At 41.9% G+C, this 14644-nt stretch overlaps 1 protein-coding gene across 1 annotated transcript in view; it reads left to right on the top strand.

The window, feature by feature from the left end:
• The window catches only part of enpp6 (ectonucleotide pyrophosphatase/phosphodiesterase 6), a 67433-nt gene extending 57038 nt beyond the window's left edge, over positions 1–10395 (top strand). Inside the window, exons 6-8 of the mRNA XM_084009565.1 lie at positions 5437–5574; positions 7124–7247; positions 9746–10395. Coding sequence (XP_083865691.1) covers positions 5437–5574; positions 7124–7247; positions 9746–9948 — 465 coding nt within the window. The 3' untranslated portion in view covers positions 9949–10395. The remainder of the gene's footprint in view (positions 1–5436; positions 5575–7123; positions 7248–9745) is intronic.
• Positions 10396–14644: the final 4249 nt, after the last annotated feature.

Here is a 14644-nt window from a genome sequence, read left to right as displayed (position 1 = left end):
TATACATAGTCATGATATAAACATTAGTAACAACCCTGACATTAATAGGTAGGAAAGCAGATATCTATAGATAGTAGCTGAGCATGGTTCTCCAAAGAGGAACTCCCAAAATTACTCCGTCGCATATTCCCATTATTATACACCCAGGTATCTTGAAATACAAGTCCATCTTTGCATGAAAGTGTCCATTGTGAGCTGGAGAGTAGCTGTCATTCGCTCCATCATATATACATTTTTCAGTCTCTGGGTCCATTGACCTATAGTTGGTGGTTTTACCTCTTTCCAGTTCACTGTAATCATTTTCTTCGCTACCAGTAAGAGAATCCTCAGTGCATATCGTTGGTCTGCATTGTATATATCTTTGGGTATAGCTCCCAGCAAAAATAACGTTGGTTCTAGAGTAACATCTATATCCAGGATAGTATCGATTTCCTTTTTAATATCACCCCAGAATCCTTGCAGTACTGGACAGTCCCAGAAGATGTGTGTGGTGTCACCAATATTTCCACATTTTCGCCAACATAGTGCCAAATTAGAGTTTTTCACATATGAAGAGATAACAAGAGGAGTATTAAAAAATCTTATCTTTACCTTCCAGTCAAACTCTTTCCATAATTGACTATTAATTCCCTTATGGCAGCCTGCCCATATGTCCTCCCATGTAGGATCTTCAATTATAACATTCATTTCCAATTCCCATTTTTCTTTAATGTACTCCGTGTTTTGTAAAGCGCTCGTTGCTAACCTTTTATAAATATTAGATAAGTGTTTTTTTGTTGGGAAGTGTTTCTCTAAAACACTAATAAAGTATTCTAGTTTGGTAACTTTAGTAAGCATTTTGTCCCTGGGTGATGCGGGCAGATTAATGAGCAAACATATTTTCGTCTGACTGCGTGAGTGCAGTAGTTATGTCCATTACAATGACCATGTTAATTTTTAGCAATTTTGGTAACTTCTCTGTTCTTCGTCGTAGAACAACGGGACGTTCGCCAGTATGTTTATAATTCCTCAATGATTATTATGGATGGTTTTAAACTAATATTGAACACATATCTCATCCTTTTCTTGGATTGGTCAAAATGTGAACACGTTTTCCTGCAGAGTTCATGTGACCTCTCTCTGAATGCCAGCAGACCAGGTCATTAGTTTATGACTCCCAGGAGGGGAGGAAGTGGTCTTCACCATGCCTTGGGAGCAAATGGTGAGGAAGAGATATGGTGTTATCCTTTATACTTCAATCGAGGCTCTCTGTCAAACAAAGGTGTTAATCAGTTTCCAGATGTGTTTAGGTGCCTCAAAGTCTGGTGACTCTGAAGGTCTGGTCCTCCTTGTTCGGGGGTGCGTGGAGATCTTGTAGATGCTCTGATTTAAGGGTTCGTAAATACTCTAACCGAGCCATAAAGAGGACTCACACTTCCTCCAAGTGGTCCAGTGAGCTGAAGGAGAATGTTTACTCATCTGCTAGGAGGGGACCTTTGTCTGTATATCTTTTAAAGGTGAATAGTTCATCTTTCGTTCATTGAGAAGTCACATCCAAGAATCTTGGGGCTGTAGCCCCTACAATAGAGAGAGAGAGAGAGCGGTATGTGTGCGTGTGTTTTTTTTTCTCTTCTTCTTTTCCCTTTTCCCCTCTTTTTTTGTCTTTTTGTTGTTGTTTTTTGTTTTTCTGTTCAACATTTTGATTTCATCATGTTAAGGCTTAGAGAGTGGGGACAGATTGGGTGGGTTGGAGGGAATGCGGGGAGGAGAGGGGGAGCAGGTATCAGAACAAGCAATATTTCACTCTGCCTTTATTACTGCTAAGGACGCTCTTATAATTTTGCTTTTCCTTTGTTTCTTTTTGACTGTAAAGATGCTTCCCCCTCCAATATGTGTAAATAATGATTGAATAAATAAATAAAAAATTGATCACAAAAAAATTTTAGGGTTATGTTTAATTAGGGGTTGCTCCAAAACCAGAGGTATGAATGGTGAGTCAATAATAACAAGGAAATTAGTTAAAAATGGTTACCGGACAGCTGGAGCTGGACTGGGCAGGTGCGTGTGGTGACTTGAGTCAACAGTCTCCCGTCGAGTGCGCTAGCCTCCAGCGGTTCTTCTAGTAACTCTGTGGGCAGCCCCAGCTGTTTTGGCATGTAACTGGGTACGAGTACGGGAAGATGTACAGCTGCTTCTCCCTGCGTTGCTCATGACATCGATTGTCTGTACGGATTGTTGATTAATTAAATCATTAAAGTCTTGAGGCACAGGGTGTGATAGTAGTTCATCCTTTAGTACTTCACTTAATCCATTAGTAAACACTAGGGGTGGTTAATTGGCCCAATTTCCCGATTTGATTCGATTTCGATTATTGAAGTCTTGATTCGATTACAGACCGATTTTTGATTATTAACGATTATCGATTTGATTATTAATGATTATTGATCTTCAATTTACTCAACATCAGTCAGTTGCTGAATTATTATTATTATTATTATTATTTACTGAAAACCACAGATTAATTTTCTCTTTTATTGCTTTGATTGCTTGTTGGCTCATTTTTTTATTCTTGGATTTTTTTGTTACAATAAACTTTAACTGATCATGGACCCTTTGTATTTTTGGACACGTCACAAATGAGCTTTAAATTAGTTGAAGTCTATTTTTTTGAAAGACAGACGCAACACACATTTTACTGTAGCCTTATAGCTATAATGTACACAGTTATAAAAACAGAACACAACACACTGTGTACCTTCAGTGATCAAATAACACTGATCAATATTTATTGCTCTGGAACAACCAGCTTGCACACATTTGACTGTAGCCGTAACTATACTGTACACAGTTATAAAAACAGAACACGCTGTGTAACTTCAACTTCAGTGATTAAATATACTGAACAATATTCATTGCTCTGGAACAACCAGATTCTTATGGAGGAAGACCAGCTGGTCCACATGTTGTGGAGTGAGCATACTCCTTTGTGCTGACACAATGTCCCCCGCAGAGGAGAACACTCTTTCGGCAGCAACGCTTGTTCCAGGGATACATAAGTATCGTTTGGCCAGCTTGTCCAGGCAAGGATACACAAGAGCCCTCATGTTGCTAGTATTGCCACAGTACTTCAGCTTAGTGTGGCAAAGCTTGCAGACAACATACACTCTGTCAATATCTTTTGAAGACTTCCCATGAAAACCAAAATGTACCCACACGCTTGCTTTGAACCCAGATGGAGCTGGGTGGATTAGTTGGTCGCCGGTTGTTGTCTTTTCTCCCTCCATTTTTCAGCCGTAGCACCCGCACCTAGCTCACCTCGTTAGCACCACCTGGTTAGCGTTAGCGCCGACACACTTGCTCAGCTCGCTGGCTCAGTTACAGGCGTCTTGTTGTGACAAACAGTTAACAGCTCCACTTTGTGGTTGAATCTTGTATGACAGCCAGTAACAGGAGGACTCGCCATTGTATTACATTTTGAAAAATATAAATAATCGATTTTTGGAAAATTAATAATCGATTCATAATCGGTCATTTCATAATCACAATTAATCGATTATCGATTTTTTCCACCACCCCTAGTAAACATGGCCTGCAGCGACGCCTCATTCCACCCACTCTCTGCTGCCAATGTCCGGAATTCAATGGCATATTCAGCCACGCTCCGAAGCCGTGACAGGCTCAGTGTGTCATTATAAATCCCCCAGCCAGCCCTAACTATAAGCATTGTTAGGAAGTCAGGAAACAAGTGGGTTAAACTGTTCAAGCAATGAAAAGGGAAACAAGAGTTTGGTCCATCTGCTGCTGTGCAGACTGTTAAGAGTTTTACACGTGACTCCAGTTGGGTGTAGTGGTTAGCACTGTCGCCTCACAGCGAGAGGGTCCCAGGTTCGAATCCGATTCGGGTTCCTTTTGTGTGGAGTCTGCATGTTCTCCCCATGTGAGCGTGGGTTCTCTCCAGGTTCTCCGGCTTCCTCCCACAGTCCAAAGTAGGAAGGGGACCTGTCTTTCTCTACATGTCAGCCCTGTGATAGTCTGGATACCTGTCTGTCTCTACATGTCGGCCCTGTGATAGACTGGTTACCTGTCCGTCTCTACATGTCAGCCCTGGGATAGACTGGCGACCTGTCCAGGGGGAACCCTGCCTTCGCCAATGTTAGCTAGGATCGGCTCCAGCCCCCCTGCGACCCTGAATACAGGATAGTCCCACTGTTGTTTAGCAACCGAAAAAAAACTACTGAAAGTGTCAGTGACAGGTTGTGTGTGAACGTGCTCGTCAATCACACAAGAATTATGAATAGGATGAATAATGAGGATGAAAAATGAATATGTCCGGTCTGTGCTGTCTGCTGGGGGAAACCCAACATCTGACTAGTAACATTAAGTGATGTTAGCTAGCTAACATGATCAGTTGTGTAATTTGCGAGATACTGATGTTAGCGAAGCACCAACCAAGAGAACTGTTACCTGCTTTCACTGAATCAGTCGCACTGACCCAAAAATGCATTTTGAGATGAGCTAAGCTACAAACACTGCTAACTGCAGAGAGACAGCTAAAACTGACAGTGGCAGCAAGCGGCTCTCTTCACGTAGAAGGAGTCTCTCACCTGCTGATGTCACTGAGACTCTGATCATTAAAGAACAGCTTCTTTATCAGATTTCTTTAATTTTTTACTTTATTAATTAAGCACTAGGAATACTAAAGGACAGTTTATCAATGGATTAAATGTGCTATACAGTACAATTTTTGAAAAGGTATGAAATGTCACTGTGTGTGTGTGTATTTTATGAGCATCAGATTGTGGTTTAACGATCATATTTCATTCTGCAGGTGTGGACAATTATATGGTATGTTGTGATTCCATGTTACATTCTTTATGAATATGGGTTGCTACCATTCAACTGCTAGGTATGTTTCTGTATGGTGTTTCAAATTCATGCTCCATGTGCCCCCTTTTAACTTTAAGCACCTGCCCCTCCAAAAGTCTCTGCATGGCCCTGCTGTGATTATAGTTTTCAAATAGTCTTTGTGGTGAAAATATCTGTATTTATTGATGGTTTATTCCAGAGGGACAGATAGAGTATAATGTACACTGGAGAGACAGTGTCTCTTGTCCCACCTCACCAGCTCCTCTTCATCACATGAACATGTTGACTGTGTAAATTAGCAAAGTGTGTCAATAAAGGGACACAAACGTCACACTCATACCCTCATTTATGAGTCCTGATCATAATGGAAATGATATCCAGGGGTGGTGACCTCTTTACGGTCACCACCCAGTTATTTGTATGAATTCAACAACATTCATGAAATGCTTTAAATTGACCATTATAATTGGGAGGTTATTATGGGATTGTTGGTTTGTTGATTTATTAAACATTGTGTGTGTGTGTGTGTGTGTGTGTGTGTGTGTGTGTGTGTGTGTGTGTGTGTGTGTGTGTGTGTGTGTGTTATGTCAGGTGTACTCCTTATTGTCCCAGGTTCCTAACATGCATGTCTATAGCAGAGAGGAGATCCCTGAACGTTTCCATTTCAAAGCAGGGAAGTTTGTGGCCCCTCTCACTCTGGTGGCAGATCCTGGCTGGTTCATCACTGAGGTAACTTCACTATCATCATGTTCACTAGGACAACGTGTACTTGTCTTTACCTGCAAAGATGTTAGTGGACACAAGGTCAGACTGTAGCATATTCAGACAGAAGATATGTCTGAACAGGTGGAAAATGTTTCGCCTTGAGGGAAAAAACTTGCTTAATGACTTTTATTAAAAGGACCATACCAGAGTCAATGCCATATGCTAAATGCCATATTCCATTGACAACATCAGCCACCTAGTTTACATAAACCTCGACCATGTTTATCAAAATTAAATGTTTTGTTTGTTTGTTTAAATTTTGTCAATTCACTTCTTGTGAGGAACTATTTTTCCAGGCGTAATCACATTTAGCGCAAAGGCTCTCTTGGCTATTTTGTTATTGACAGCTCAGAGGGCGGAAGCAAAGTATAAAGAAGGCCAACTATACATTTCAGACATGTTAGACACTGATACGACTCAACAGTCACTTCTCCCAGTACATCTTCCTCATATTCATACTGGGAGTGTTGTCATTCTCTGACGGGATCTTCTTCTCTACATTGAATCGTAGATTATAAACCAATGATGAGCGGTATCTCAAACAAGATTGTTTATCTCACCGCTTCCTGGTTACAAAGTGCAATCAGAGCCAGCCAGAGAACTTTTAGCCAATGGGATGCAGCCAAGGGATCATGTGTTCCTTGTGCAGAAAGTAAAAAGAGAGTGTGCTTGTTATTGAGTAAATGAGACTCTCCTGAACTTGATATTAGCGGCTAGCTCCTGACATAAACTGTATCAGATGAAATTAATAACAGGTGAACCTAGAACCTGCTTCTAGCTTCGGACACAGATGGGATCTTATATCAATGCACTTATTTTAAAGGCTTGTAGTGAAACAGTTATTTCAGATCAAATAAACAATGCACTGATTTTCACATGGTTGAGTCACATAAACCTACAGACTTAGCAGTCTAGTGTTTTTACAGCGTTTCAACATGCACATTAGTGAGTGAACGGAGGTTAAAACGGGGAGGCTGAGCTCTACTCAACTAAACACTGATGCTCTCAAGGTGTGTTGAAGACAGGAGGTACATCTGCTGATGGAGAGAAAGTCAGAATAAGACTGGTATGGGCGCGCAGTTGGCGGAGTGGTTTAAGCGCATACCATGTACGAACGTACATACGCAGCCGACCCCGGTTCGAATCCCGGCCGGAGGTCCTTTGCTGCATGTCACATCCCCTCTCTCTCCTCATGTTTCCGATCTATCCACTGCTAATAAAGGGCGTCTATGCCTCAAAAAAAATCTTAAAAAATAAAAAAAGAATAAGACTGGTATGATCCTTCAAGGCATTTCATCATCTGTTTCATCTCCAAACGTATTACGCTGAATGTAACCACAACTTTATTTACAAGAAACTTCTTCTTACTTTGGAAACATCAGTTGACACCTCAAGGTCCATTTAGCAGCTATTCTGGATTACATGGATTAGTATTGTTGCAACCAATAAAACTATAGTACATCTTTTGTTAAAATCATTCCATGCATATCTGTTTGTTTGTGTTTGTCCCTAGAACATGGCAAGCCTCCCCTACTGGAAAAACAACTCTGGAGAGCCCTCAGCATGGCAAAATGGTTGGCATGGTTACGACAATGAGTTCGTTGACATGAGAGGCATTTTCTTGGCGATAGGACCTGGTAACAAACAAGTCATATTTTAATAGCACAACCTTGGCATTATTTTTACCTGTGATCTCTCAAGCAAACAACAGCCTTAGACTGTGTTATATTTCAGGAGGTTCTGAGAAATCTAGACTTGGTCCTGGGTGTTATGGGAGGCAGACGGAGAGTGAAAATCCACATGTTGCTGCTCTGTCAGTATGGTCTTTAGTTTCTGGTGAAGAGATAATATAACAACCAAAAAAAAACTCAAAGTGCTGGAAAAAGTATGTGAACCCTTGAGTTAATGTCCTCAAAAAAGCTAATTGGAGCAGGTTTTAGCACCTTTTTAGCACACCTGGGGTCTGGAGTGTTAAGATAAGGGGCCCTAGTTTCGTGGCGCAGCGCAGGGCGGCGGAGCCGGCGTAATGCAAGTTTCGACACACACGTCGCCGAGACCTCACAGGCAGGTTTCCACAGTTCCAGGCACATTTAAATGCAATAAATAATCACAACAAACACTATTTAATGCAACTAATTGAATCAACACGTGAATTTATATCTATATAGATTGTCCCGTCACATCTGACGTCAGATCAAAGGCGGATTGCACGCGTAACGGAAAATCAGCTTCTCGGACCAAAACATCTCCCTCTCTCTCTCCTGTTTTTTATAATATCGGCATTGTTATTATTATGATACGCACGCACAGCGCGTGATGCGCGTGGTGGGAGCGGCGGCGCTGCTTCTGTCATCGGGTTGTCAAGTGACGGAACTTGCACTGAACCTCCCCTAACGTATTAAAGGTGAGGAGAGGAGCTCATTTGATTGGTGAAGATCTGAATCAGCTGTGTTAATCCCAGTCCACGCCTCGTCTCCCACTCACGCCTTCTTCTCCTCCCTCTTTCCCACTTGCGCTGGTGGGCGAGACGGGAGGTGTGCCTGCACGAGCCTGCGCGGTGCACGAAACTTGCAAAGTCCAGGCGGACACACCCCGTCGGCGTGGCGCAGGTGCGCTGAGTGCTGACTGCGCCTGGTCTACGAAACTAGGGCCCAAGAAGTTTGGAGGTGTGGACTACAGCTACTTTTACTGATAAAAGCCTCTCAAACTTTTGGAGTTTGCTCTGCACAAGAAGAACACAATTATGTCAGCCATGCCTCGCCAAAAAGAGCTTTTAGAGGATCTACGATCAAGAATTGTTGATTTACATAAAGCTGGCCAGGGTTACAAAGTTATTTCAAAGACTTTAGAAATCCACCGGTCTGCAGTTAGGCAAACAATCTACAAATGGAGACACTTTGGGACTTTTGCTACTCTACCAAGAAGTTGGCATCCAGTCAAAATGACACCAAGAGCACAACGAAGACTAATCAATGAGGTAAAGAAACACCCCGAATGACTTAATATTTGTAGGCATCATTGGAACTGGCTAACATCTCTGTTCATGAGTCTACAATACGTAAAACATTGAACAAGCAGGGTATCTACGGCAGGACACCACGAAAAAAGCCACTGCTTACTAAAAAGAACATTGCTGCATGCCAGAAGTTTGCAAAAGAGCACATTGACACTCCACAGCGGTATTGGCAAAATGGTTTGTGGACTGATGAAACTAAGATTGAACTATTTGGAAAAAACACACAGCACTACATCTGGCGTAGAAAGGGCATGGCATGTCATCATGAAAACATCATCCCAACCATAAAGTATGGTGGAGGAAACCTCATGATTTTGGCCTGCTTTGCTGCATCAGGGCCTGGCCAGCTTGGAATCATTGAGGGGAAGATGAATTCGCAAGTATATCAGACAATTCTTAAGGAGAAAGTGACAATGTCTATACGTCAGTTGAAACTGTGTAAAAGGCGGGTGATGCAACAGGACAACAACCAAAAACACCGGAGCAAGTCCACAACAAAATGGGTTCAGAAAAACAAAATCCGTCTTTTAGAGTGGCCAAGTCAGAGCCCAGACCTCAACCCAATAGAGATGCTAGGATTGACTTGAAGAGGGCCAAACACATGAGACGTCCAAAGAATGTGACAGAGCTAAAGCAGTTCTGCCAGGAAGAATGGGCTAAAATTCCTCCCAACCATGTGCAGGTCTGATCCACAGCTACAGGAAGCGCCTGGTTGAGGTTATTGCTGCCGGGGGGGGGAGGGTTCGCTTACTTTTTCCACTGCCATTTTGAATGAATGTGTTCAATAATGACATGACAGATTTTGTATTATTATTTTAGACACATTATGTTTGTCAATACACTTGAAATTCCAAAAGGTTCACATACTTTTTCTTGCCACTGTATAAGAACTGTTATGGGATTATTAAATACTCATATCGGTACTCGGTATCTGCAAGTACCCAAATGTAAGTACTTGTACTTGGTCTGAAAAAAGTGGTATCGGGGCATCCCTAGTTATTTAGGTAATTCAGTTCAGCTTTCAGCTCTGCCAGTTTACAATAGAAACATGTTCTGCTTAAAACTTTCTGTAGAGGATCTGACCTGTAGGTCTAACTAGTGTTTGTTCATTTCATCCAGACTTCAAGAGGAATGTTCGGGCACCTCCGATACGAGTGGTAGACATCTATAATGTGATGTGTTGGACTTTGGGAGTGAAACCGTTGCCCAATAATGGATCCTGGTCTCGGGTGGAGTACTTCCTGAATGGCTCGGATGGTCCATCCCATCCCATAACCCTCTGTGTGGGTTTGTTAGGAATACTGTTCATACTGTGGGACTAAAGCAAAAAAACTATGGTTTATGGCCTCTGGTGGTATCTAGAAAGTATCTGCTAGAAAGAGTTAGAATAGTAATGTAACCATAAGTAAGGTGAAATAAATAAAACAGGCTGGAAAATCTGCCTTGAAATTGAAGAATTCTTAAGGTCCAAGAACTTGAAGCCTAAAAGGGACTGGAGAGAGCCTTTTCTTTGAAGGATTTCCTTCATGATCACAATGTCCATTGTCAACCCTGAAGAACCCTAAACCCACACTGTCTCTTTTTCCATGTCTTTTTCCAAAATGTGTTGATATCTGATTTGGTAACTTCACTGTAAAAAATGTACTGTGATTTTTACAGTAACTAACTGGCAGCAATTAATAAGTAACTTATTGTATTGACTGTGTATTAACAGTAGAACTACTGTATTTGTCTTTTTAACTGTAAAATAAAAAATAATTAAACAATGATTTGGAATGGTGATGTATATGGCATTACAGTACAGTAGACAGTGCTGTTAATTTGAAGTTAATCACTTTAAATATATCTTCTTCTGTAAAAGTCTCAGCTATGAGGAGTTTAGTGTTATCAATGAACCTATCCCCATCCTGCATGTCTTTGGACTGTGGGAGGAAGCTGAAGAACCCAGAGAGAACCCACGCTTACACAGGGAGAACATGCAAATTCCACACAGATGGAATGCGAACCCGAACTGGGATCCCACATTCAAAATCTTGCAGATCGTCATTCTTGCATACATACCCATGTTCAACTTGTGCATATTGAACATCTTTCCATGTTTTACATTAAGTAGCTTACACAGATGGCTTGGGAAACCATCGTAGCTTCCAAAATCAAAGCAGAGCTTGCCAACTTAGATATATCTGCGTCAAAATCATCTGTTGCCTTAAAGCAAAGCCCTCATAACAGTGCTAAGGCAGGTGGCAAGAAAGCATGTGGCAAGAGATGGCATGGGGACACTGAGCATCACTGCCGTGTCCACCAACTGTGTCGAGATGGGAATCCACACAGAAGCAGTAGGAAGCCATAATATGAAATTCCGACTCAGTGAAAGCGTCTCTGATACTTCCGTTGTTTCTGGCTACATGGAGCATTACAGCCCTGAGCCACAACGTAGTAGGCATGTAAGGCACAAGAACTCTAAAGTTCACTTCCCACAGTATTAAGTGACAGCCCAGTCCCTGTGCCTGCCGAGCAGTAATTACGCCAATTAGTTTTATAGCAATCATAATAACATCTAATTCTAGACTCAGTAGTAGCCAAACACCCGCCTATTACTTGAGAAATCCTAAATTCTGATTGGACACAGACACCACTATTAACGACCAGTTCTTTGTTGGAAGCCCAAGGATAAACCGGAGAAATCATTGGTTCACAGATATATTTATTCAGGTCACAGGTAAAGTATGGCAGTGCTGGGCTCGGAATGGCAGAGCTCCCGCAGGATCTCAGTCAGAGCGAGCCCCGTTTCCGGTGCTGGTCACATTTTATCTTCTTGGGCTGGGACTGCCCCGTACAGAGGTTGGACTTTCACGCAACCAAGTCCTTTTGGTCAGTTATCTGAAGTGAACTCACGGAAATGTAATATGAAACATGTATGGTTGTTGTACTTGAGGCGTGTATCTATTCTAGCAAACCTAGCTAGCAAAGAGGGCCTTGAAGATTCTACGGGTTCCTGCTTATCAGGTTAAAATGTCACACTGTTCTAATGAGCACAACCAGTGATTTATATGAGTTCAGTGAAAAAGTAAAAGCCAATTCTAACAATCCCCCCTTTTGACATAATTTTATTATGTCACTAAAATCAAGAATCCAGGTGGGAACGTTATTCCTGTATTGTGTTCCAAACCCCTTTTGATACAATTCTATTATAACAACACAAATAAACATCTCATAATCGTATAGTGGGTATGTAAGCATGTCTTCATTGCGTTGAGCATCCTATACTGTATGTATGCCAGTATGTGTAAGCTGTTCTTCATTGCAGTTACTCGCAACAAGCAGTTCTTCATTGCACATGCATATGGGAATAGTAAACAGAGCAATGTTGATCAAATAAAAACAATCATCATATTAAAAGCATAAGCTAAACAATTCATATCAGGAGTAGCCATCATGGTACCAGGAACAGAACATAACCTTCCATAACTCTACTGATAACATGTCTGCTATGAGCACAATAATCATAAGAGAAAAACTCTCACGCCTCTACACAGTTAAAAACCGAGCAGCATGTTAAAAGAGTAAAAAAAGTGGTGAGGACAGACTTATGCCTTCATGTCCTCTGAGGAAGGGAGGCTGCTGTCCATGACTTTTTGTGCAGATTCAAGCCCTAATTGCAGCACCTTCCTGTCAGCCACAGAACAGTTCCCATACCAGACAGTGATGGAGGATGTCAGTATGCTCTCCACCACACACCGAGGTCAGGACAGCAGGACTGAGGCCAGTCCTCTTCAGCCTCCTCAAAAAGTGCAGGCATTGGCGGGCCTTCCTTTTGATGCTGGCTGTGTTGGGTGCCCATGTGAGGTCACAGAGATGTGCAGGCCCAGATATTTAAAGGCAGACACCATCTCCACAGCTGCTCTTCTGATAAAGAGGAGAGGGGGTGTGGCCTCCCTTACCAGACCTGTCAGTCTTGAATACATACCTCCCAACAACCCACCACCATGTACACTCCACTGTTGCCGACCCACCAGTGAGATACCATGATACATAATATACACATAATATACTTCACCAATCAAGATTTATTGTCAGAACTGCTGGAAAAGTGTTTAGGTCATAAAGAAAAGAGTTTACATTTAAGCTGTTTTAGCTGTTTAAATTGTAGAGCATTTTTTCCATAAAAAAAATCCAAATTAAGACATATACTGAAGAAACATTCTAGTAGTTCTAATTATAATTCCTTGTCATTCAGAGACCATACAAATGTGCATAAATATGTAAGTGTATGTGCAATCATTTATGGAGGAGTCACAATATACCACCCTCTTTTTTTCATGCGGCTGAGGTGACAAACTTATAATGTTAGAGAAAACAACAACAATTCCACGTTTTACAGTTGATTCCACTTTCATTGTCAAAAATACGCAATTCCATCCGCGTGGAAATCATAGAGCCCTATGAACGGTAACTCTGACGAGTGGTTGACAACACCGTTGGGGAAACTCAACATCTTACTTTTACCTTTTCAGTGCTGTTTGCATTGGCTGAGAACTATCCTGATGCAGGCGAATGGCAGTGATGACAGCAAGCGGCCGAAGAGGGATCGGTTATCCGGCCAGCCTGGTTTGCCTGAGGCACTGCATTGAACTGAATGCTCGAAGCATTTGGCGAGGAGAGGCAGCTGGGCGAGTGGGTTAAAATGCAGCGCTCTGATTGGCCGAAAGCTTTCACTCCACAGCAATAACCCTGAAACTGGCGAAATGCGACATGCAACAAAATGTGTACCTGGAGAGCAGCGAATCGTACAAGCATACTTAATGATCAAAATGTGTGCCGAGTACGAAAAATGCCTACATGTTGGCAGGTCTGCCCTCTTAAAGTCCACAACCATCTCCTTAGTCTTTCCCACATTGATGCAGAGATCGTTTCCTCTGCATCAGTCCACGTCTCCCCCGTCCTGCCTCTTCAGGTACTCCTTGTTGATGGAGATCAGCCCAATCAGTCCACAAGCAAGAGCTTGTTAATAAGAACTTTGAAACTAAGAACGACGGCTGACAAGATTTGGTCATATCTGTCACCAGAGTCTCAGCCTGCAGCCTGAGCTTGCTGAACAAGGCTTTCACTGCCTACTGGACAGCAAGCAGCTACCAATGAGTGACACTCACAGGCGTGACCCGTTGGACCTGTTGGACCCGTTCATAGACGGCTTCACGAGCCCGACATAGCTGAGGAGAAAAGCGATGGTATGGAGTTCTGAAAAAGAGACCGGACCGGTACCACAGAATCTAAGTGAAAGAAAGCAGTGCTGTTTCCTTTGAGCATTGTTGACAAGAGCTGATGTTAAGGTGACAGAACTATACTTTTTAAACTTATTTGATACTTGGTGGTCAAATCCCAATCATATTTCAAAGGATAAGAACATACAATCGCAACTATCACCGAATTCCCAACCCTTTATTGTTGATCATTTGACTCCAGTCATGCATCTTCTGTGATTGTGTTCTTTCCAAGTTAATTTATGCTCATTTATTCACTTTTAGAGTTAAATCATTAGGCTAGTTCAATAAATATTAATTAACTTAATATGAATAAACTTACAATTAAGTTTGAGATTGATTCATTGATATCTTAACTAATTAATAGTGGTCGTCAGATTCATTAAATTGAACTCTGTTAATTCCTGTTGAACAGCAGATGGTGCCCCGATTTGTTGACAAGTGGAGATATTAATATATGAATATGAAAATCATCCATAAGGCCCTCCACCGTTTTCCCATAGAAGGATCAAGCTGATTGATCTCTGTGGGAACAACTGCCGAGGGATCCGCAGTGCCCTCTACTAGAGACACTCTCACCCTCTGCCCAAAACATGGCACAAAAACGTAAAAAGGAAGCAAAGGCCTTCAAACTAAGGTGAGTTGTTGCTGCTCTTGTCATTCACAAGCTTGTAGCTTTGAGTGTTCTGAGCAGCTCAGTCATAAAAGCCAGACTTGAATCCAATTGAGCTAAAGAGAGTAGTTCACCCTCAGCTGG

Source organism: Eutrigla gurnardus (genome assembly GCF_963514095.1).
Source record: "Eutrigla gurnardus genome assembly, chromosome: 5".
Classification (NCBI taxonomy): Eukaryota; Metazoa; Chordata; class Actinopteri; order Perciformes; family Triglidae; genus Eutrigla; species Eutrigla gurnardus.
The sequence above is the reverse complement of the archived record's forward strand: the minus strand, read 5'-3'. Positions and strand labels throughout refer to the sequence as shown.